Source organism: Aphis gossypii, chromosome 3 (assembly GCF_020184175.1).
Source record: "Aphis gossypii isolate Hap1 chromosome 3, ASM2018417v2, whole genome shotgun sequence".
In the NCBI taxonomy this organism is placed as follows: Eukaryota; Metazoa; Arthropoda; class Insecta; order Hemiptera; family Aphididae; genus Aphis; species Aphis gossypii.
The window spans coordinates 21,279,517-21,306,503 of record NC_065532.1 but is presented as its reverse complement, the minus strand read 5'-3'; the positions used below and the strand labels follow the sequence as shown (position 1 = coordinate 21,306,503).

Genomic DNA, 26,987 nt, shown 5'->3' with positions numbered 1-26,987 from the left:
AAACTACTACGCAAGCGGCGGCACATCACACATTGGCCGCGCACGCACGCACACGATCCCGACACGCACGCACACGGTCGTCGTCGTCGTCGTCGTCGTATAAGGGGAAAGAAGAAAAAATAAAAGAGAGGAAAAAATCGAAAAAAAAAAAAAAAACGAGAGAGAAGGAAAAAACTCCGACGCACACAGCCGCGGCCGGGCCAGTGATCATCAGGAATTCCGTCCGTCCGTCAGTGTCCGTCCCGTCCGGTCTGGTCCGCCGCCTCCGCCGGTTTTGTTGTTTTTTTTTTTTTTGTTTTGATTTTTAATTCGATAAATATTGCATAATATAATATTTTACGTCCAAATCCGTCGGTCTAGTGCCGTTTTGCGTCCTGTGACATTGTTGGTCGTGCGCAACATGTCCCGCGACGGTATCGTCGTCGTCGCGAACAACGAGTGTCATCGGATTTCCGGCACGTTTCTACGCGGCACGGCGGCAATAAACGTGACGACGATTGCGCGTGGTGTACAACATCAAAGGCCCGTCTGACAGTGGAGGTGAGTGTTCTTCGTCAAAGGCTTTCCGATTCTGCTTTGATGTGGCGGTGCGCGTTTCGCCGTTTAACTCGGTACCCTCCCGCGCCGCGCCGCTAGCACTACTGCCGCCGCCACCCTACACGCTACCGACTCCCAGCCCCCCATCAGTTGTGTTTATAATATTAAAATCCCTTTGAAGTCTCCCCAAAGCCCTTTTCATATATATATAAATATGTGTTTGTGTGTAAAACTATATACAACACACGCAGCCCATTTATTTTATTTGTTAACAATGAATATCATACTTATACAAATGCCCCTGCTCCCTTTGCGACCTGTTCTTCCGTAATAATTAATCCGATTTAAATGGGTTCCGATTATATTATGCCTATTGCCTACCCCCCGTCGATACACATCAACACTTACAGTGTGTACAAACAGTGGCTACTTAAACGTCCATTTGACTATTTGTCGGTCACACGACGACTAAGGTTGTGCGCATCGTGTCATTTACCGAGATAATGTTATAGTGAAAGTAAACCCTTTTATGTATAGTCTTTTGATGTTGCACAAGTGTTTTGTAGGTTTGTTGTTTCCTTTGAAAATTCTACAAACAACGCTTTAAACTTTTTTGATTTGTCGTTTAAACCACAAACTGTTTACAAACTAGTTAGGTAGTTACTGCACAAACACAATATCACATACTTCCAGATTCTTAGGATTAGCATAGCAATCGAGATAGCAATAGTTTCATTTAACAAATTGGACTTTTTATAATCATAATACCTCGCATAATACCTACTTACCTTGCTACTTACCCACATTGTAGAACTAGATATACATAATATATTATCATGTGTTTGTTTTGTACTAGAAACATCTACATCATCTACCTAGACATCTAACTATGTTTAATTTCTCACATTAATTTATACAATTTTATTGGTGTTTATTCACCTTCATGGCTTTGCATCTTTAAGGTTACATTTACAATTTTTATTCTATTAAATTTATTTAAATATCTCTAGAATATCATTATTAACCTAACTTAACCTGCAAGTAATAATAAGGTAAATTTATATGTTACTAGTAAATAGACATGTTAACATTAAAGATAACCAAAGAATATTAATTATTTATTTATTCATTGAATTATTAGTACCTATTCCTATTAATTATAATATATAAGTAATGTTTAATATTTATCAATGTGTTGTGTACATTATAGTATTTAGTATAAGTACATTGATGTGTTCCTTCTACAATATTATTGCTTAAAAAATTGTAAATTTTGGTAGATATGCATTTACCTAATATTTTATTGTAGTTAAATACGAGAATACTTAAATAAGAATTTTTTTGAAGATATTAAATAAATATTTACATTCTTCTATAATTCTTGCTGTTATATATACCTTGCTGTGATATGTAATGGTCAACGTTGTTACCAGAATTGTTCCCTATCTATATAACTTGAAAGTAGGTAATTACTTAGACACTTAGTCCTATTTAAGATTATTTTGTATTTAACATTAAATAATAACCTACCTTCTAGTTAGGTACTACTCCTATTTGCATTGTAATAAGTTTGTTTTTAAAATTATTTGGTAGGTAGTTCACATAATTAAATTTTACTAAATAATGAGCAGTTAATTACTAAACCAGAATTACTTAACCAGAGACTTAATTTGTTTCGATTATAATTTTTGTTTTATTGGTAGCTTAAATAACAACAAGGTGAGAAAATAACTAGTTATTTATTCAACACTGGTTTAATCACTAGTTATCTACTTATGTTCAAGTTTCGATAAATAAGATACATTTGACCGAAAAAATGTAGGTAGGTACTTGAGGGAAGATACTTCTGTTTTGTTCTATTTAAATTATATTTTTTATGAATGCAATTAAGTAGGTTACCTAATGATTTTCAATAATAAATAATCAAATTTTTGCAAAACAAACCTATTAAATTAAATTATTTATTTGAAATTAATGATTTAACTTATTAAGAATAAAGTTCTAATTGGATTCTATCTAGGATCTAACCTAAGTCTACATAATAGTTTACAAAATGCGTTGAATAAATTTAATGTGTTTTATTTTAAATCTATTTTATATTAGGTATGTATCTTATCATAAAATGTATTATGAGTTAAAATAAAAATTAGGTGCTTTTTAAAGCGAGGGAAATTTTTAAACAATATATCATAGTAATAATTATGAATGTTCTATGCATTTAATAGTTATGGACTATGTTCATTTGCCTCTATCGATAAAATTATGTATCTACTATGTATGTTTATTTTGGGATATATAAGTACATAAGTATTGTACCTTTATTATATTTTGAAAAAGAAATATATTGCCCTAATTTTTTTTTAGAATACTTTTTGAAAAATCTAAATGTTTATTTTTTAACAATTATCTATAAAAATGTTATATCAATGAATTGGAATTGTCTTTATTGCCTAAAAACACATTAAAATATTTTATTTATGTGCCATAATTTTATTCTTCGGGAAATATGGACATTTTTAATTATTGTTTGTTTCTATATACCTACCGTACTTAGAAATTTTAATTTTAAATTCTTATGCTCAAAATTTAAGATATTTTAAACCTACTAATTATTATTCAGATAGTATAAGTATTGGGAGGAATATACCTATGGATAAAACTTAAGACTTATTATGCAATTTTTTGAAATTTTAATATTTATTTTGTTATAATTACCTATTTTATTGTTTTATTACCTACTTAAAATATACATGATTACTTTTAAAATAACAATTTAGTACCTATAAAAAAAAAAAAAAAATATTATTTTTAAAACCACTTATTTTTTTTTTATTACTTATTCTGTATTTATGAGTTATGTATTTGGGCCAAAGTAATGCAATGGTTACACTGATGATCATGATGTGCACAGCCATTGATTTGATTCATAACATACTGCAAAAAAAAATGTGTGGGTTCTGGTAGCCCTGTGCAGTTTTCTGAACCAATATTACATAATTCAGCTTAAAAGACATGGCTTCATTATATTTTACAATTTAAATGTTAGATGATAATATTGCACTAGCTATTCAATACTTTTATTTATTTTTTAAGTGTTCAAAGTTCCATCACATCTTCTAGTTGATAGTCCAATATTAGGTGTTGTATCGACTTAGTGCTCTTCAAGTCTTACTCGAGACTTTTTAAACATCCATTTGTATAATATACATTTTATGCATCTTCCTTTTTCTATACGTTTCTGTTTAAATCTGACCCAAGTTTTCTTAAGACGATTTATACGCTCTACTAAAATGTGTATATTTTCTGTATAAATGTCTCCATATTTCTTTTTTTATCTACTCATTTTATCACATACCTAGATAGCTTATAATAAGTAATAATATTATTAAAATACATCTAGTTAGATGTAAACAATAAATAGGCAGAGAAATACTTAATAAAATATTTTAAAAATTACAAGTCCAAATTTTATTTATGGTGTAAACTGTAAGAACTTATAATAAAATGTAATTTTGTACAATTTTTAATTCATAATATTATACATTTTATACATTGATATAATACCCGTATAATAATTAATTCTTATATTAAACATTAAGATAAAATGATTATTTTTTTTAAACAATTTTATATCATAATTGTACTTGTGTATGTCAGTAATTACAAAATATATTAATTATTATTTTTTAATTTTCAATCATTATTCTTTTTAAGCAATGATTTAAATAAAAAATAATAATATACTGTAGTTAACCTGAATATTAGCTTATAATATATATTTTAGAGGTCATAACCATTTACTGTTATAAACCATGATAAAACTTGGATTAAAACATTTTAATCGGGGCTTAATTGTATTTTTTTACAGTATCTACTGTTATTAATTTGGGTTTTTTTTTTAATTATTACTCATTACAGTTTCAAGATAAATATGATAAATAAAAATTGGTTAAACATTTATAAATATTTTTAGGAAACTTATAACTTTAGAATTGTATGTTATGTACTAGGTATATGTACAAAAAAAAAAAATACACATCCGCTTATAAAACTGTAGATACCTATAGAAAGTTGGAAAACTGAAAGGCAACAGTGTGTGAAACGTGATTGGTCACATGATTTGATTTCAAAGAGAGGAAAAAAAGAATTGTCTCTCCAAATTTATCAAACCTTGTTTTGCCTTTGATCTGGGGCTACTTCACATCAAAAGAAACTTTTCCTCTTGAGTATTTCCACAGCCACACGTTTTTATTATTATTAATTATATATTGTAAAACCTAAAAAATAAAGGAATGAAAAATATTAATAACTTTGTTGTCAAAGGTCTTTTGTGGAGTTATTTATTAAAAAAGTTTAAGTGGTTGCTTGTAGTTTCGATATTTTATTGTACAGTCACCTGTTTTTGTGATGTCTAGAAACCTCTTCATTTTCCCTCTTTTATTCTAGCTTACGTGTTGGTTGGTACTTGATTTAAAAGTCTTTGGCCTTCGTCACATCAAAGGAAAGTGATAAACTTTGAAGACCCATACACTTTTGTTCAGAAATTGATAGATACGACATAATAAGGTAAAAGACTTCGTTTCATGTTTATTTTTAGAAACCTTGTCCATTCTTGTTTTGTTTTTTTATTTATTTATTTTTTTTTTTGTGAAATATAATGATGTTGAATTGGTTTCAATTTTTATACAAAAAAAAATTGGCTCCAGTTCAAAGGTTTTTTTTTTCGTTAATATTTGAAAGGTTCCCCTCAAGTACACAATTTGGCAGTTTTGCAACAACTAAGTAGCATGGTTTTATTATTTTTATTTTTGATTGTTTACAATTAAACTTTTGTAAACATAGTGGTAATAAGGAGGCGGTATAAATGGAAAAATTATAATTACATTAGGAATAGGGTTTTGATTTTTTTTCCAATTTGTTATTACATCTGTTTGTATTTATAATGAAAAATGAGAATATTAAAGGAAATAAACACCTTATTATTTATGTTTCATAAAATCATATACTAATTTTCATATTTATTTTTAAAAGAATAAATTTATTAGGTTAAGTATAGTATATTATTTTTAATATTCGTTTTAATCGTTTAATATTAAGTTACAAAAGTTGAAAACTTAATTCACTTTTAGGACAGCCTATGACAACGCTCCTCGAACTTCGCTAGAGTGTATAACTAACAATGAAGTGATTTTCATTCTGAATGACTAGGTAATGCATTCAACTTTATGAATTCGTGTATAGCTTATTCATTTGAATACGAATTAGTTATGAATAGGTGTAGTATTGTAAAACTTGTAATGTTTTCGTTTGCTAAGATGTCTAGAATGCATACATAAATAAATATAATACTGTAATGTAGAAAAGTATAACGCGATCGAGGTGAGTGGTCTTGCTTTACTATCATAGTTTTCATTCAAAAATTTATTAAGACTCGAATTTTTCGGCCGCGTTTCACCGGAGAGTCGTGAATTATATTATGTATGCGATATTAATTTAATCGATAAACGATTATGCAAAGACGTCGCATGTCCATATTATTTATATTATGCGTGTGTCTAAATCTAAGATTCGAAACAAAACGTACACCGTTACGTTTAATACCCCGCCTCCTACACACACACATACACACTAAAGCCATTGTAAATTGTATAATATTAAACGTAATCTATGATATATGTATTCATCATAATATCGTACTCGTCGCGTATCATCACGGAAACAATACCTGCTGTTATAGATCTATATAATATAATGTTATTATTATACATATCGTATCAGTCGTGATTTACATAACAATATTATGATATTTATGTACGATATATTAATATTAATTTTTTTTTTCGTCAGTCCGAAACGACGGTAAAATTTGAGACGCACTGCTCTCGCAGTTCGAACATGTGGCATCTCTACTGGTGGCCGTTTGCGCGTACCGATTCAACGCGTCCCCCGTCTCAGTCGCGCGCGCCGGTCTCTCTCTCGTCCGCCACTACCACCGCCACTCAGCCGCTCGCTCTCGCCCCTCGGGCCATTGTGTGGCGATTGCTTTGATCTGTGACCGACACGTATACGTATACATAACCCCGCGGGCCACCACTGCCGCCGCCACTACCACCGATCGTCCACGTAATATTCTTTCTCGCTTTAATAAGTCCCAATACGCACAAACGCAGTCGTCGTCGTCATCATTATCTCGTAATTACAGAGGACCCGTTGCGAGGTGGGTACGACGGGCCTGCTGCACTGGCAGTCTTCTAGCCGTAATATTATAATATAATAATATTATAAGCCGCCGTCGTTGCCGGTGGTGTGCCGCGGTCGACGGACTCGCCGCCGTATTTTACGACGCGTCTCTCACGCGAGCGCTCGCGACGTCTTTCCGTTGCGCGCCACACGTTCGCGTGTAATTACCCCTTTTTAAAAATCGTTTTTAAATAGCGCCGCCGCCGCCGCTTGTGCTGACGCGGGACGAGTGGTGGTCGGGCGGTGCACCATTAGGAGACGGCCGAGGCTTCGGCCAGATCGCGTGTAACGGATTTTTGATTTTTATTTTCTCGACTCGTCTTTTTTTTTTTTTTTTTTTTTTTATTGGACGTTGTAAAATTCGACAAAACGTACTACGCGTTTTGAGGCATGTCTCCTAATCTATATTACACAATGTACTGCTGGCACTGTACGGTCCGGGCGCGTGTAATAAACGTTTACAATATTATCATGCCTTATACCCAGATTATATACCTATACGTATTTTAAATCGTAATATTATGCAAATGTCCACTGTCCGACCTATTGTTTATTCTGTTTTGTTGACGATATAATAAAGTGACGTAAAACGACGAGTCTCTTATCGTGCCGGACAAACGACGGGGGCCGTTCGTGGGATATGGTCGGAAAGGGAGTTGACGGCAATATAACACTAAACCATCTGTATAATACTCGTCTTCACCACTGCCCACGAGTTGCGTTATAGGGCGAAAAAGACGCCGACCGATGAGTAAATAAAATAATGTGTCCTACGTAGTCACATACTCGCACACCGCGAACTTATATACGTAAGCCGCGCCTAATGTTCGAATTACCGACCGTGACTAGTTTTTTAAATTTTTTTTCCTTCTGTGTGCAAGTACGCTTAATTTTTTTTTATTCTCGTTTTTTCCACTTCCGTGCGGTGTACAAACTATTTGCCGCAACAATGCAAACGTTTTACAAAACAATATTATCTTATATTATTCGTAACTTATAAAAATAAGGTACTCACTGACCAGCTTGACGTTAAATAAACTGTTGTGTGTTCTGTAACTTCTTTAAAAAGCCTTAAAAATGATAATATGTTATATTATATTATGTTATATATATGTTTAATATATACCTATAAAACTAATAATAAAAATTTAGACAGTACCTCCTATAGATAAGCGTTAGTACTTATTGTCAACGATATAATATTTGGTATTTAAGTACTTAAATATACGCTAAGTCTATGTATATTATCATTCTAGCGTACTGATCGTGAATCTGTAAAACAAAGGTTTTTGTTGAAATGATAGCAAAATAATATGTTATGTAGTGTTTGCTCTTAGACAAAATTGCAATAATTCAGTGACTAAACGTATATTATAATATTAGCACTATATATATATATATACAATTTATACATCATATATCAGATAATTGTATCTACTAACTTATGGAAAAAAGATGTATCTATTGTATTTTTTGTTTCGTTATGTAGGTTTCGTAGTCTACATAATGCCATTTCCGGTATCTGTATTCGAACAACTAATCGTTATGCTACCAGTATACCGTATATTAATTTAGTTTGATCTTTTCAACCTATAATATTTATCGATTATTAAATATGCGTCATTACGTGACCATAACATTATTCGATAGTATTCCGTAGATTGACATTAGAAAGGGAGTGGAGAGATATACGTCATACATCTTAGCAGGCGATGAACTGAACAATTTGGCACTGCAATTTATAGGTTAAGGTCAACAGCGAGGTCCATTTTTAAACGCACGTTTTCTGGGTGCATGTTAAAAGTGAGATTATTTTTCAAAATAACTATGTAATATATTATTTTACGTAATTATGTAGCTGCTTTAAGATTCAGTAATTTATAATTGTATTTTTCTTTCATATTTTTGGAACGAAAAAAAAGATTCGCTATTCTAAGAACTGTTAATTAAACTTAAAACTTCTTCTTGTTTACATCATAGTACATACAATTATCCACTCATAGTAATCCGATTATAGTATTCACTATTCACTATTCCTTTATTGATGGTATTGCATGTTTATAAAAATAAGTACACCATTATACAGTCGATTATCAATATTTAAACTGTGTATACAAATTACTTTTAAGTCTTAATCTTAACTATAATCAATTATCATAATTCAATCAAATAAATTTCATTTTTAAAAAAATAAATATTTCAAATTCTTGTAAATTAATCAGAAATAACTATCATTTGTGGTAACCGGTATTTAAATAATTTTATAAATGCATTAATTAAGTTAATTTATTACAATTAATTATAGATAAATTAATAATATCGTTTTTTATTGTAATATATAAAAATTGAACTACCTACATAATATTATAATCTATTACATGAATCGTTTATAGTAAATAAAAATATATTTTACATCACAGCCACAGGATACATGTACATGATCCAGTACATATTACGTTTAATGATATTCTGTAGGTATCTCGATTTTATCGCCTGAATAAGAATTCGAAGGAAAGAGAAGGAAGGGACATTTTTACAGTTAGAATAATATTGTCTGTCCTAGGCGGCAAAAAGATCGAAGGAAGGCGTCGCCATCGGCCAGACGAACACACAGAAGAAAACACACGCTGTAAACTCCGGGTATAGAAATGTTGTTTGTGAAGGAAGGCTGGGTGGGACCGTATCTAACGCACATAATACCTGGTGTGCATTCTTGTCAGATTATTATTGCGAGAGGAGAAAAATGGGGAAAAAACTATACACATACACACAACACGGATACATAAAATGAAAGAGAAATATAGACGGCACCGACAAAACTGGTCTGTCCATGATGTCCATAGCAAAAAAAAAAAAATTTAAACGCCGATAACCATCTATATACGTATACTGGTTGGCATCCCTATACATATATCGTTTTGTCCATTCTTTATCGGAAATTATGTCCAGTCAACTTACGTTTTTTAAATGCCAATGTTCGGAATAGACAGCATGTAAAAGCCTATAATATGTAGTATAGGTATATAGAGAAATATTGTTTAATAAATAGTTTCTGTAGTATATATATAGAATTATAGAAATATACTATAAGTAAGACAGTATTTGAATAATACGTTATATTAAAATACGGGCAGTTTCATTTATTCCGAACAGATAATTTGAGAATTTTTTGTGTTTGTTAATCTCCCATTTTTTTTTTTATTAATAAATTATGTGTATAGGTAATGTTTGTATTAAAATACATATCAATGCATTTAATTAAAACTAAAATTACTATTAATCATTATTATATATTAATAATATACTATAATTCATAATATAAGCGTACGTAATAATAATAAAAAACAATGAAAAACCAATGAATATTTTTTTATTTATTATGTATTTATATATGTATATAAATAAAAATCATTATTAGGTAAATAGTTATTAGCATGTGAGAAATAAATCCATATCAAACTCTAATTATAATTTATAGTTAATATTCATAAATTATAATATATACCTACTTTGTATATATATTTCAATAGGTATGAAGATTTAAGTTATAATGCACAATTAAATAGCTAGATATTGCAGGTTTTAATGTGTTACGATTTTGTACACATTAACTTTAAATATACCTCAAAGGTTGACGTAATTTAACCTTATGAGTACCAATTATTAAATTCAGATACTTAAATGTTCTCTATTTGTATTTATATTTTTATTATACAAGTTAGGTATGGTGTATTACGAGGTGTATTATTATGTATTTAATAAAAATAGGTATTTTCTGAAATATTAAATTTCTGTTGATATTATAAAACATACAAACACATGAAAACATTATATAGTTATTCTGTAAATTATTTGTATTTGACGTTTGTCGAGCTTCAATTTTGATTCAAACAATGAAGTTATTTTCATTTATATCATTTATCATGTGTATATGCCGTATACGGCGTTAAAAAATAAAATGAATCTTCAAACACAAAAACTAAAGTCCCTTTGACATCCGAACTCTCTTTGACTCCTATGCTTCTTTTTTCCTCTTTACACCTCCCAAGTTGACATTTCGTTTTCATTAAACTCTGTCGCGTTTTCGTTTTCGAGTTTTTATTAATCTTTAACACGACGCGTTGCTGCAGTTCTTCCTAGTATACGACGTGGCTGTCAAAGGATCGCAAGTCCTTTTTGATCCTTTTGTGTAATATTTAATCTAGGACACGCCAAGGCTTTATATTATTTAATATCGTTGTTTTCTGATTCGTAAAACAACTCTTCAGCTTTTGTGCGTGGAGTCGGAGGAGCATCAATTTCAGTCGTGACAGTGCTGCGCCGGGGGTGGAGAGAACTTAAAGTGCGAAAGAAAAAGACCCTTTGTCGCAGTCCTTACCGATGACTTTCAGCATTCTGTCTCGCCCGCTCATGTTGACGACACGGTTTTGCCCTCCCTACGTGGATCTTAAATAAATACGATTTTGCTGTGTTTGTTCATTTACGCCGTATTATGACAATGTTAGAAGTTTATAAATTATGCTCTATCACACTATGTGTTTTTCGTGGTATGTATTATTTTTATAATTATTTAAAAAAATTTAAAACAAATAGTTTGAGTCGAAGTTTTATTATATTATATATTTGTATACTGTTATAATAATATTCTATCATATAATAAGACAGTATATTTTAATAATTTAAAATGTTTTAATTTCTAAATAATTTTTGACTTTTGTATTGCATATTCTAAAGGTTCTTTAAATATTATTTTTAACAATTAATGCATAATATTCGCATTCTAAGATACCTATTTTATAAACATTTTACACGTGCTATTATTATTTTTAGACAGTTAAAATACATATCTAATTAAAAAACTTAATTATTTTAATATTTCTAATAATATTATGCAGTATTTAAATTTTGGGCAATCAAATTTGTTTTTTTTGCCATGTTTGTTTTATACATAACATCAAATATTCAAATGTATGTAGAATCCAATTGATTTATTTAAATTAAAACAATTTATATGTAGTTTAGTTTTGAATTTTTTATGTGTAATCTGTATAATAACTTTTTAACTATGCATCAATAATTTAAATAAATATATTAACTATAAAAATGCTATTTAAAATACCAATTAATTAAATTGTAATATACATAGTTAATTAGCGTCTATAAACAGTATATATATATGAAATTAAAATAGTATTAATCTATATAGTTTGTTCTATATCATTTTAACTCATAAGTTTTCTGTTAGAAAATTGTAGTTTTTTCTATAATATACCTATCCTAAATTTATAGTGTGTTCACTGTTCACGTTCAAAACTGAATATTTCAGTTAAATAGTCTTAGATTGAAATGAAGTTTTCTGGAAACGAAAAAGAATATTGAAATTGCGTTTATATTTTGAAATAATTTTAATGATGAACCCGTTCAGTGTATCTATGTGCATTATAATCTATTTAATTTTAAAACAGCAACCACACGTTTTTTTTTTACAAATAAGAACGACTGAATATTTTTTTTATTACTATTTATATACATAAAAAGTTTTTTTTAATTACAAAATTTACAAAGTTAAAATAAGTTATTTATAAATTTACGAATTTTCTAGCTAATTATTAGTTTTTAATATTTTCTTATTTTCACTATTTATTTAAGTCGTATGCTTTCATACATGCATAGTAAGACCAAAAGTAGTTTATGATATTGAAAATTATAAAAATTAATACATTAAAAATGCATTAGTCTACATCTTTTCTGTGTACAAATAGTAATTTCACTTTACTTATTATAGATAGGTATAATGAGTTTATTATGTACATGGTTTATAATAATTTTGTTGATAATAGTGGTATTGAAAAAAAATATTGTTGCTATTTAATAAATATAGATAATATTGCGCCACCTCGTATTGAAAGGGTTAACATTTTAAATATGTGTATTTATATATTATATTCCTTTCACCTCTCGAAAATCCCATTTCAATCCAAGGTCAGCCAGCTAAAATATTTAGTGTATATCTTGGTAACTCATTGTAAGTTCGTTCGTCAAAGATTTTGAATAAAACCTAAAAAATAATAATTGTACCTTAAATATTAACATGCAATTAATGCAATTTTAAATTTTAATTGATTACGTGTGTGTATTGCGTCAAGTATATATACATGAGTACTTATTGAAAATTCGTTTATTATGTTTATAATTTGTACCTATTAAAAAGGTATCCGTAAAAAAATTAATTTGCTCATAGGAAAAAAATTAATAAAATTGTTAAAATAAATAGTTACTTTATTTGTGGTGGGCATAAAGATCTTATTTACCTCCAATCTCGAATTATCGTATATTTGTCTTGTCACGTCATGATTGTTGGTTAAAAATTTTCACTTGGCTGTTTTTTTTCCAATTCATTTCTTATACACTCTCCTATTCTTTTCCAAAACGGGTTTGGATTTAAGTACCTACCCATCCCACCCCAGGAGGGTAGATTACCCTATGAAGGAGCGGTCTTCCATCGCCAGACCGTTGTTTGTGTCATTGGCATCCCATCTCGAGGCTCTATTAAGTCTGTCCGCTGTAATATATATTTATATATATTCATGCTATCGCTTATATACAAACAAACATACACATATATATACACACGCGCAGTAAAAAATATACGATTTATTTCCTACATTTTTTCCCTTCTAATCGGATCCGGCCGTTTCTATAAAAAAAAAAATAATAAATAAACAATAAAAAAAAAACGTTCAAGTGCCCTCGCGTTGTAGACCGTTTCTTTCACCGACAAAGAGAGCTTTGTGTCTGTACCGCCATTATCTTGAACGACTAATCGAACCGAAGAAGTCGGAATACAATCTATATACCGAGGTATTTTTCTTCCTTCCCTCACTTGCACCACTCTCTTACCATAGGTTTTTTTCTGGGATTGTCCTCTATATCTTGTTAGTGACACATTTGTAATTGTGCCTGTGTATCTTGACCTGGCCTCCGGTAACAAAAGGACAACACGCACACATATTCATACTCAGATAGGGCTTATGACTGACATTGAATACATTATAAACTAAGATATATGCTGTTTGACGGAGTAAATGGAAATTAGATGGTCGGAAACGCGCTTATATTTTGTCGTTGTGTGACGAGATCGGGTACGACGACACTACCGGTTTTGTCACTGAATCTGTTGATGACTGACTCTACAACGTGTTTAGTTTTTGGGAGATAACCTCTTTTCAATTTAGACACTTTGTCAATATCGAACGTTGAACTCGTTGGCACTGTTAGTATTCTCATATATAATATATGATCGTAATAGTTTCGTATAGTATTATATAATTATACCTAACTATTGTTATTATTTCTGTTAAGGAAATTTTCATAGACTTTTCATAAGAGACTATATAGATTTATCACAAAATAACTTATAAACAATAGTAGACAGTATATAGTACTTTCTTATAGTTGTATTTGTTTACAAAAATCTAACTATTCATATTTTTAGTTAAGATTTAAATATCGCGTTTTAAGTTTTAACCGTGTAATATTATTTACAAAATCATTTATATAAAGCACTATAAAAGGAAAAAGGAAAATAGTTATATTTAACTTATTTGACTGTTGAAACTTTTGCTATATAGTACAAGCAAATAAGTTAAGGAAAAGTAATAAAGTATACTTATAATTAAGTTAAATTAGATTTGACTCTCTACTATTCGTCTAAATTTGATCATTATTAATTTTTTTTTTAAAATCAATATTCATCTAGCTTACTGTCTTATTCTTATGGTTTTGTCTTTATAATGCTTGTAATTTACAAAACTAATTAATAGTATTAACCATTATAAGTACTATTTATATGATAGTACTTACATTACTATTACAAATTACTATCCATAGATTAATTTATTATGTTCATAACATTTATTAAGTCAATTTATTTATTTATATTACAAAAGATACCGATCTAGATAGTTTGATTCTCGGAGGAATGATAAATGTACGTATTTGTTTTACAATGATTTGCTGTAGGCGCGAATCCAGAACACAGTTACGGAGGGGAGGCATCTTGAATAAAATTTCGCTAAAAACGCTATCGGCAAAACAATGCAGATATACAATATACATACAGTGTATATCAGAGTCTACGGGGGGTGGGCATGGCCCCTTGGCCCCCCTTTGGTCCCGCGCTTGAATTTTGCAGTGTATGATGAGTGTGTGTGTGTTTTATGTCATTTAATTTTAGAGTAGAAAAAATGTTTCAATCTTAAATATTCAAAAGAATTTCTTATATGGCAAATTAGATCTAGTTGTTACTTCTAGTGGTAAAAATTAGAAAGTTTCAGTACTTTTTAAAATTATTGGGAAAACTAATAGATTGCAGAAAATGGCGATATTTACTTAACATCTGTTTTTAACAAAATCAATTTTGTTTGACATCAATTAAAAAATATAAATATATAAGCTCAAATTTAAAGTTTGGTGAAATTTGATATTTTAACAAAAATAACCCCCTAACGCTTTAGACTAATTTTAAATTATTTTACATAATATATACTCACATTAAGTATATAGTATATGATTCAAGAATCATTCATCTGTATCTGTATAGACTATAAGTCTGCACTTATTATTATATAATAACAAAGTCAATGTTTTGGGAAAAATAATTCAAGCCACTGTACTTATTCCTTTAAAATAGTAAAACAAATTATAAAACCCTTAGAAATAAAGACTGATAAATTGGCTTTATTCAGAATCGATTTTCGTAGGTATAAATTTCGTGGATATCACTAAATTCAAATTTCAACACACTTAAAATCTACTACAGTATAGCGAATTCTTTGGCTTTTTTCGACATTATATTTTTCATATCAGGTAAATCGAATTTTTAGAAGACTACTAAAGGAATAAATTTTATATTATCACTTATCACATAGTTATTACTCGATAATATTTATAGACTAAAAATTAGATTGTACTCCGTCAATAAATTAGGAAACGGAAAACTTTCATATTTTATCTACTATTAAATGTTTGTTTTATTAAAAATATTATATCTAGGTACTTTGGTACCTATATATAGTGCATTCGTTAAATTTTGAAGTATAACTTTTTGTACGCGTTTTGCTGCAGGTTCAAAAGAAAAAACTCCAATAACTTATTGTATAATATAAAAGAATGCCTCGTGGCCAACAGACTGTGCTTATTGGTATTATATAAAACTGTGTGCGCAAATAAGATGAAGAAAAAAATAAATCAAAACATACAATCGTGTGGACTTTTTGGAGTGAAATACGCATTAAAAAAAAAAAAAAGTAAAACAATTTTGTTATAGCGGAGTGTGTAGTAGAGGAAGGAAAAAATTAAATTTCCTAAGCATACGTTAGACGCAAACCGGATGATTCGATTTCGTTTTCATCCCATTGCGGTTTTCAATGCAATATTCGCTCAGACTCCTCTTTCTTCAGTGCCGATTGCAGTGCATTGGGCGGGGAATTGAATAGAAGTGCATTTTCCAGTCTATGAACATCACACGAGAAGATGACTGTCGCTTATATATATATTCATTTTCTTTCCGTTATAAATCGATGAAATTATATTTCATGCTTGGTAAGAAAAAATATATAATACCAAATGTAATAGCAATTTTATTGCGTGTAATCGGATAATAAATATATGATATATAATATATATTATATAATGTATAGATGAGATATACTTAGATAAAATTAAATTTTCCTAGATTTTTTCACATCCTTGGATTATTCTATTAGCTCGACAAGTGGTAATATAATATAATATTAATATTTACATCGAATTAATGTATGGATTTTAGAAGTTTAATAGTCCTCTCGAAACATATAAAACAAAATAAATCGTAATTTCTTCTTTTTTTTTTTGAATTTATCTCTAATTTTATTCGTTTACTTATAAATTATATAAGTTTTAATAAGTAGATAATCATATATTAAAAAAAGTATAAAATCGTGTAAATATATATTATATTCAGTCATGTTCAAATATATTTATAATCAGTATACTAATTAATCATCAATTCAAAATACATTTTAAACTCTATCATATCACATATAGGTACTTGTATTCAATTTTATGATTTATACGATATTTGTACAAGTTTTATATCATAATACGTAGTTAAATATTATAATATATAGAATGATTTATTGAATTCGTCATATAAAAATAAACAAAATGCAGATAGGTATATGAATCTTTTGTAAAATGACAATCCCTTCAAGAATAGAAGCAACCGATATGTACCTCTATTTTCTTTTTGAATAGGTTCTCTTTAATTCGATCGAGTACTTCGTTCTTAAAAAAATAAGTAAATAAAAACAGTATATGTTATAATATATATATGTATTACGATATAGGGTCCAGTGGTCAGCATCTTAATTTGTTCGACCCGTACTATCGTCTCCAGTGAGTTTATAGAATTTTCAATATAATAATATAATGTACATATTCTTTTTTTCCCGAAAGAAATCTTTTATCTCATCCCGGTTGGTGATTTGTCTTTAACTTTCGAATCGCCGCTAATTCGATACACGGTTAATAAAAGAAGTGGAGAAATATCTAGAAGAAAAAAAACACACACAAACGAACCGGAATCCATTTACTCTGGGGCCTTTGATGTTTTTTATTTATTTAACCGTCTATATACGCGCTCGCTAATGATATAATATACTGTTAACAACTGTGTCCAAGTAAAATATCGGTTTACTGCACTTGTGGACTTAACTACCATACGTATTATACATATATTAGTAATATGTGTATAATATTCTAATATATATTATATTATACACAGATGGGTTTATATTGTAGGTAGAGATATGTAAAGATGAAAAAAAACGTCAAATCTCTATTCGATTCGTTACCGATTTATCACATACGATTATGGATTATCGTTCCGACATAAGGTCAGATAATATAGAATATGCATATTATAATATATATACGCATTAAAATGTATAATATACTTATATATTATATTATTATATATATAGGTATATATAGAGTATAAAGCAATGTAATATATTGTCATTAGCGGACATGTGCGTGTAAACCCGGTTGAGTTTTACACACGATTTCCATTTCGTCGGCGTCTCGTATTATATGATAATATTATATTTTACATTATATTATGTACCGCCGCGGTATATATCAATCCTGCTCCTTACTCCTCTTCCACGTATAATATACTTAATACGATTTCGTGTGTATACTAATGTATTCGTATATATTTATGTGTATAATATATATATATATAAATGCGCGCGCGCGCACACACACGCACACAGAAGGAGTTAATGATTCGGGGTGGGGTTGGGGTTGGGAAATGTGTGTACGGGCGAGTAACAAAGTTTCGAGAATCAAACGGACGAGCGGAGAAAACACACCTGCCGCGGCGGTGTAATAAATTAATAATAAAAAATAAAAATAAAAATAAAAAAATGTATATAAACGTAAAAACCTCCGAGCCGTCGCGCGCGAACGAGAGAAGAGGAGGAGGAAAAAAAGTAACTTTATGTGTGTGCTCTCGTCGCGGCATCGGCGTCGGTGTCGGCGAGCGAAAATCGGGGTGGTGAAGGGAGAGTGTAATTTTGTAATGAACACGAACTGCGGCGGCGGCGGCGGCGTCGGCGTCGTAGCCCGGCGTCAAAGAGGCCGACCGGTTCTGCGCTGGCGGGTCGGCGGCGGAGTGCGGGGGCCGAGGCGGCGGCGGCGGCGGTACAAGGCAACCGGTGCAATAATTACATGTGGCCGAGTGCCCCGAGGCAGTTACGCTTCACGGTAGAGTGAATTGTTGTAAAAATCTCGTCGGGACGCGCGTATATAATATAATGTATATATATATATATATGACGTAGGCATAATGTATATAGGTGTATGATATATATTGTGTTTTTATCTCGGGCCGCGGACGGCTGCGTTTTGTATTTTTTTTTCGCCCCCCCCCTACCCTCGCCGTCACTCGTCATCGTCGACCTTGGGAATCCGGAATACGCGAACGAAAATAAAGTAGAAAAAAAAAAAACCGAAAACTTACAGGCAGCAATTTATATACACGCGTATAATAACCAGCCAATATCTGTCGTGTGTATCGTACATGTATATATGTATATGTATTATAAAAAAGGTATTATATTATGTGTACTTACCCGAATTTTTATCGAACGTCGCGTTTTTTTATTGTCATTATCGAGCACACGCTTCCCCTCCCACCCCCTACCGTGAAAATCTTCCTGTGCGGGTAACGACGGGTTTTTCGTTTACCCATCACAATATCATCATTCCTTTGACGACGTCACCGTATATTATTGTCTAGGTTTTATACGCGACGATTGTGTGGTACAGAGTAACCGCTCCGTCGTACACCGATCGGTGATAATTACTCGGTAGTCGGTAGTGATGGTAATATTATAATTTATATAATAGTAATAATTTAATAACTGCAGTTATGCTGCGATGGTGTATCGCGTAATTATTGCAGTCGAGACTGGAAGAAATTAATAATTTATAGGTATCCAGTGCGTAGATTTTGTTTTTAAAGAAAGAAACGCCCCCCTGGAGAACATAAAAGTATTTTAATATTTTATTAGTCAGTAAGGTAATCCGTTCAAAGAAAATATCGTTATCTAAATTGTTTTGTGCAATTTTCGAGAGACTGTTTTTTCTTTCTTTCTTTTTTCCACGCCGCTTTGAGATTTTTAAAACTCTGATCCCACCACTACCACCACCCCAAACTGCCGACGTTTCCTTTAAACGTATTATTATTTTATACGACTTCGAGGTAAAAAGTAATTTTTATCTTTTGTCGAAATTACGAAAAATAAATTAATAGTTATTGGTGCCTTGATAGGTACTAAAAACAATCTGTTATTCAAAATAATAATTAGATCTTTTTATTTATTCCAACTTTTTTTGTTAAATAATATATTTAAATTGTTTGTTATTTCTTTATTGTGAAATACACTTTTGAAATATTTTTTTTCCTCGTTAAAAACACTTTTTGACAATATATATATATTAACTACCTATTTAATTACTAATTATTATGTGTTGAATTACTTGAGCAAATAAATAATAGCTGATTTAGTTTTATTAAAAATAATACCTTTATCTTGTCTTACAATAACCTATTGTATTGAATTATCTATAATATTTATCATTGTTGTTATTATTTTAATTCATGATTTGCAATTTTACTTCAGACTAATTTAGATATCAATAGGACTAAAGTTTCTTTTCTTCTTAAATTCCTAAGTTGTAATAACAAAATTATAATTGCCATATTAATAATTAATAGCAATTACTTTTATTGATAAAATTAAAAGTTGATTATATATCTTTTAAATGATAATATACCTTAACAGTAAGGATTTTGCATAGACTATAATATTATAAATTGTCTATGATAAATAAGTATTTAATTTACTTGTATGAATTAACAACTTTATAATAGTTACCTACATTATTTTATTCAACACTTTGAACACTATTCTTTAAATAAATGTTGATTCAAGTACTTAACATTAGAAAATATTATTTTGTTTATTATAACAATTTGAATAATTACTTGGCACATCTATTTCAAAATTTAACTATGAATACTTTTTTATATATTTTATATTACCAATGCATTATTTATTATTATTATTATTATTTTTTTTTTTTGAAATCCTTACCCTGTCTTAAGTTTCAGCTGTTTACAATATAATACTTAGGTATTGAAGTGTACCATTTGTTTATTATTAAATACCAATATAATATCTCATTGTTTGGAGTAATTCCATATTTTATCAAAAAGATCCTGTCAATAATAAAAATATATTCCTATTTCAAGAATATAAGGTTAAGGGTAGCTGTACCTGGCCTTCTGCCACTTATTAGATGTTGATAGACATATGAATTGATCCATAAAATCATAATTTTAGAAAATCCTATTGTGCAATAAAAAGACCCTACTTCTGGCACATATCATATTTTTATGACTTATTGTTCCCCGTTCTCCAATCGGAACTGTATTCGCTATCGATTATCCGGGTGGCTTTTATACAGCGTTACCATAACATGCGTTGATTCTGCGTACTACCGCTTCATCGACCGACAACTACTTGAGTCCGGTTCTGTTGTGCGCAGTTCACCCATATCATATTTTTAGTATTTTTTTATTCACCTTAAAAATATAAATAAAAAAACAAACAAAATGGATTGTGGTATGTATTGTTGAGGGTAGTTTTACTTTCATATTTTCCCTATTTATTCTATTCAGTTAGCTTATCATAACTAATGTTTGTTGAAAACCGGTAATCATACCTTATGGGTATGTATTTCCTTAGTAGTAATCTTTATTCCTGGGAAACTGTTCATCAAAATCATTTTATTATTTTGTTTTGGCATATACATCATTTAAAACAGGCAATTGAGATTTTATAAAGAGTGTACGATGAAACTGTCTAATACCAACAGCTAAGCTACTGCTAAGCGGCCATTTTGTTTTCATTCACCCATGTTTAATAATAATAATAAAAAGGCAAACAATGAATAAAAACAGTATGTAATGAATATTTTTATTTTTATGTTTTAGATCTATTTCGAAATGCCTGTAATAGAGGTATTAAGGAGCGTGACACCAATAGCTCCATACCTGCGGTTATGATGAATAATAATATACTAATTGACTCCGCCAGACCAAAAGTTTTACCGGGAGAAGAGTCTGAGCGATCGTCTGAGGACAACGCATGTTTAGGTCAAAAATATAAAAACAGTTTTGGTAAGTTTATTGTGTTTATAAGATATCATATAAATTAGATTTGTTACGTGTTTAAATTAATAAACTAATTTAATATTTAAATTTTAAAGAAAATAAATGTGTAAGATGTCGCAAAACACAAACCGAATTATTAATGGCTGGTTCAAAATGCCGTGCATGCAGCATTCAAGAACATGGTAAGATTTGTATAATTTTTATTTAATATTAATAAATGTGTATTAATTTGAAAATCAATAATATTTTCAGCTGGATATGGTGCACGCCACGATTACGAACCAGCCGACGGTGATAGTGGTGATCGGGGATCATTATCCCCAAATGATGGCCAAAATTCTGGGCCCATGTTATGGGCCCGTAACTTAGATAGCTTGTTAGCCGACCCTAATGGTGTAAATCTTTTCCGGCAAAACTTAAAGCTGGAAGAAGAATCTGGACAGGGGCAACAATGCAGCAAGGTGCTAGAATTTTGGTTAGCATGTCAAGGGCTTTATGGTCACACAGACCAAAAAGCCGACAAGCTACGTTCTATTATTTACAAGTAAATCCTTGATCTTATAATAATAAATACATTTTTATTTAATGGTATGACATTGATGTAACATGATTTGTTTTTTTCATTTAGAAAACTGTTCCTAAAAGCAGATTTAGGTATAGATGAAGAATGTCGGAGGCATGTCATGCAGAGGGTTAAAGTATCCATTGCCAACAAAACAGCTCTTCCTAAAAATCTGTTTGACGAAGCCCTTGTACAAGTAGAAAAATTTCTAAATGATACATTGTATCCGGCATTCTTACAATCTGAAACCTACATTGCTTATATTCGGTCTCTGGATTGTGGCATTGAGTAAGCTTAATTTTTAGTAATGTTCAATTATTATTGTTTTTAAACACCTAATAATTTACTCATGTTTTATTAATTAATTTTAGCTTTTATGATGGTAAAGTAGTGAACCACATACCAGACACTGGAGAAAAAGTGGTGCCTTCAAGATACCAAGCACCTCCAGATCGCAGTCAAACGTTGTTAACTCTTAAAGAAGATGCTGAATTGTCTACCCATGAACTTAAGCAATCTAAAGACTTTCCCATGAAATTAACCCAGTCCCTTTTGCACATGTCCCAAAAACAACGGTCTCATCTGGAAAAAGGAGAGTTTTTACAAAGGTAACATTTTATTTTTAATGATTGTTTGATGCACGTGAATTAGAGATGCCTTCAGTATCCTAACTTTTGGAATGTTTAGTTGTTACTATTTATTAGTCAAAAATAAGTTAAATAGCATTAAAAAAAGTATACTATAACATTCAACATTTTTATTTACAAATTTTTAAAATAGAATATTTATAAATACGTTTTGTTTGTTATTTTATAATGGTATTTAGCAATTGAGCTTATTGTTAAATTTATCATTTATGATTGTGCATTTTATTTTATTGTTGGTTATTGTATTGTATTTGGATTGTTTTTTTTTTTTTGTGTGCTTGGTAATCAATCGTAGAGCAAAGACTTCAAAAATGGGCATCTACAACCCAAACCCCAGCACCCCTTATCACCAATCTTGGTGGGGCACAAAACCTAGAGCTACGCACGTATCTTACAATCCAACCTCAGCCCAGGACAGTGATCTGGCTAGTCTTAGTGAAGCATCTGTTTCTACTGATTGTTTAAGGAGGTAAGTTTGTATTTTTATAATTTCACTTCTACCTTACATCTAAAAATCATGTAAGTACAAAAATGTCTACAACAACAAAATATTTAATCAATATAATTTATTAGGCAATTGGCTGAAATTCGTGATCCAAAAATTATAGCCAAAAAGAGTGCTCAATTAGAAATGAAAGAAGTGCAGAAATATGCTCGTAGGAATGTCGAGGGTTCAATGACTGCTACAATAATTCCTCGCACAATGAGAGAACCTCAATGCAATGTAAGTAAAATTTTGTGATATTATTAAGTATTCAATATTTTTAAAACAATAATATGTTTTTAGAAACCAGCAATGGAACCAAAGATGTTTGCTTCTATACTCACTGAAAAATTAGAAAAAATAAAACTGGAACGTGATAATGAAGAGAAATGGGATAATAAATTGATCAAAAATCTTTCAGAGGTTTGTGAACTAAATACAATTTTTTTTTTATTTACTATATGTCACTGTTAATTTTTTTTTCAGCTTAAATTTGACAGCGAATCTGGCAAAATTGACGATCCCAAAATGTTAGACGAAATGTTTAGAGCATCTTTAAAACTGCCTGATGGCAGTGACGATGAAATATTAGGTGTGTTTATTGAATCAAATGTTAATATTGCATGTAATAATAAAGAAATATACTAACCTAGAAAATATTGTACTAACTTGTAAATCAACATATAATTGTTTTATGTTAGTTATGGACTAACTATACATAACAATTAACTATCTTGTGTATTTTTTTTACTAATACACCTTTAACATATTTACCCATATACTCGTCTCACATAAGAATAACCTCAGGCTGTAATATAACAGCAGCATTGAGTGTGATAACACATTCTCAATATTGATCGTTTCAAACAAAGTGATTGAAAACGGATTTAATCAATGGTTGTGGTCTGAACTGGTTTCCACTTGGAGTTAATCTTATTTGAGACAGTATATACATCCTTATTTGTTCTTGTTATCTTTCTTTCTAATTTTCTTTATATTTATATTTATTGTACGTTTAGATCAACATGTACAAAAATACTTTAAATCGCCTCCTAAATCACCCGAACAATCGTTGCACAGGCGACAAGGGTCTGGCAAAGTCAACCGACCTGTTCAGCAGTTTGCCAGTACTTATCTGGCTGCAGCTAATCCTAATCTCTCTAAACGTAGAGACAAAGTATGTTTGTTTTTCGTTTGGTCAAATTATACAGTTGTATGTTATACACATTTTTAAATGTTGTTATTAGGATAATCGAGCATCTGGTTACGATAGTGGCAATTACACTGACTTTACAGCAGACAGTTCTGAACCGGGTCGCCATGTGCCTAAGAGTCGATCTATACCAGACTATCAAAATTTCGTTCCAAACCCAGAGCTTAGAGTGTCAAGTATGCACACGTTGAAACATAATGAAATTATAAATACTAATATATTCAATTTAATAATTAGGTTTAGGACGTCACACCTGGGGTAGCCGACGTACAATGACTGATAGTGGAATCAGTGTTGTATCAGGACAATCACAATTACCTACCAATGTCAACAAGACGAGAGAGGAGTATGTTTATTTTATTTTATATTTGAATTCAATTTAATCGAATCTATATGCATTGATATAAATTACTTTTATACATAATTTATTAATTTTATTATTCACTGAAAATAAACAACTGTTATTTTTTATTGCTGTTCTAGCAGGTCGACAAATCGTTGCATGGTATGGCTTCAAGAAAGTCCAATGTGTGCTGGTGATGCACTTACCGACTCAGGTCCAGCTTTCAGTTGGTGTACTGCATCCAATAGTGCCACAACTGCAAAAGCCGCTTCCCACGGTATATTAATAATCTTTTTTTGTCATTAACTATTGTATTTACAATATGTATTGGGATTTTTTAGATTGCGCAAACGTAGATTGTGGTAGTAGCGGCTCCTGGACAAATCACATGCCCAAGCAGCCATTTGTTGCTGATCCTAATATGCCACCACCACCTTTCCCCAATACAGATAATCAGCTGATCGAAGCCGGTCGTAGGCTAAACGACCAGATGACGAAAAAGAATCACAAACAGAGGTAAACTATTTATTATTTAATAACTACCAATAAAGAAAGATGGCAATTAAAATATTATTAATCTATCACACATAGACTAAATAGTATTTCATATTAAAAATTCACTTTTATAATATTTATATATATTTAAATGTTATTTATATTAATAATAATGTTTTTTAGGACTTCTTCTTCTTCATCTGGCCGTGGCCTACCTGCAGAAGAATCAGCTACACCGTCGACATCTAGTACAATGACAGCACCACCAACTACCACTACTGTTGTGTACAATTTCAACGACGAAGAATTCCCATTCAGGAAGAAAATAGCTGGACATCCAATCACATTGAAACAGTTTATTGAATGTATGCCAAAGAAAGGACATTACAGGTGACAGTTTTTTAAAATTTGATTTAAAAAAAAAAGAAATGTATTCATTCTAAGCATGATGTAACACTACATTTTAATCATATTGTACTTATATTAAAGAAAAAATCTTAACAATTAATCTTTAACATGAAATATTTGTAACACAGGTATTTCTTTACTACTGAATTTGATGAATCCCCATCAACCGGCATCCAAGAAGAAATTACTGACGACAATCAGATGTTGCCGCTATGGAAGGGCAAAGTTATGGCTAGCCTAAGACTTATTGACTGATTGAACAATATTTGATTAATTTATTATATTTTTTATTAAGTGCCTAGTTTAAGGAACAAATGACTTGTATAATAAATTTAAAGCTGTTAATTGTTTTTTTAAATACCTTAAGACTGGATTTTTGTCCAAAGGTAACAAAAAAAATAATATTAATTATTATAATGTGTAATGTAAATCAGTGCCTTAGTTATAAACCAAACACTAATCTATTCCCAATGACTAGTGTGAAAGAACAATAAAAGTGTGACATTGGTAAAAGAAAAAAAGACTTATACGTTTTGTAAGAAAAACAAATTTTATTGTGTTTTTTTGTTATTGCAAAAAAAGAAGAAATGTATAAATTTTTATAAAATGATGTTTTATTTTTATATACCCTAATTGATCCTTTTACAATGTAAAAACCTAAATTTATTGATTTTTGTTATTAGTTGTGAATGTAATATGTCTATTTGTGACCTACAATAAAGAGTACAGTGATGTATTTATGACATTTAAACCTTTCTGATAAAAGACTGTTTGTAGTTTGAGACAATCCAACCTGAAAAGAAGCTCTTGAATAATTTGTTTCAATGTTAATGGTGCAATCACTTAATTAAGTCTTAACCCAATACGAGAGTAGAAGTTTAAATATATCAAGCATGAAGAATATTATTTTATTATTATTATTGTACTGGATATAGTAACAAGTAAATATGTGAAAAATATGACATGGACTTGAGAGGCAAGTGACCAAAAACAGTGATAGCATATACCAACATTTTGTTGACTATAACATCTTAAAACATAAACTCTAACAACTAATATTTTTTAGTTACAGAAGCCTATCATAAATTTAAATATTTGATAATTTTTTTATATTGACCTACATTTTAATTCATGACTATAATTTTTTTTTACTAAAAAAGGTAATATTATAAATTTTATTTTTCTAGTTAATACTAAGTTCATTATATTTTTTTAACAACAACGCCTATTTACTTGTGCTCATAAAAATTGTATAATACCTACTGTATTA

General features: G+C 30.1%; 1 protein-coding gene across 5 annotated transcripts; it reads left to right on the top strand.

Annotated features, from left to right (window-relative positions):
- Window positions 1–81: 81 nt before the first annotated feature.
- Window positions 82–26,468, top strand: LOC114128484 (axin-2). Of its 5 annotated transcripts, none has more exons than XM_027993005.2 (17): window positions 82–540; window positions 21,386–21,571; window positions 21,661–21,747; window positions 21,818–22,109; window positions 22,194–22,415; window positions 22,499–22,735; window positions 23,070–23,243; window positions 23,348–23,498; window positions 23,562–23,681; window positions 23,745–23,850; window positions 24,278–24,435; window positions 24,506–24,647; window positions 24,709–24,817; window positions 24,955–25,091; window positions 25,156–25,330; window positions 25,493–25,699; window positions 25,846–26,468. In XM_027993005.2, the coding sequence occupies exons 2-17, from the start codon at window positions 21,454–21,456 to the stop codon at window positions 25,970–25,972; spliced, it is 2,562 nt and encodes an 853-aa protein (XP_027848806.1). In that variant the 5' UTR covers window positions 82–540; window positions 21,386–21,453; the 3' UTR covers window positions 25,973–26,468. The 5 variants fall into 5 exon arrangements, with proteins under 5 accessions (XP_027848806.1, XP_027848805.2, XP_027848804.2 ...); XM_027993004.2 differs by lacking the exon at window positions 82–540 and adding an exon at window positions 11,255–11,324 and having other exon boundaries at window positions 24,958–25,091; XM_027993003.2 differs by lacking the exon at window positions 82–540 and adding an exon at window positions 11,255–11,324.
- The last annotated feature ends 519 nt before the right edge of the window (window positions 26,469–26,987 follow it).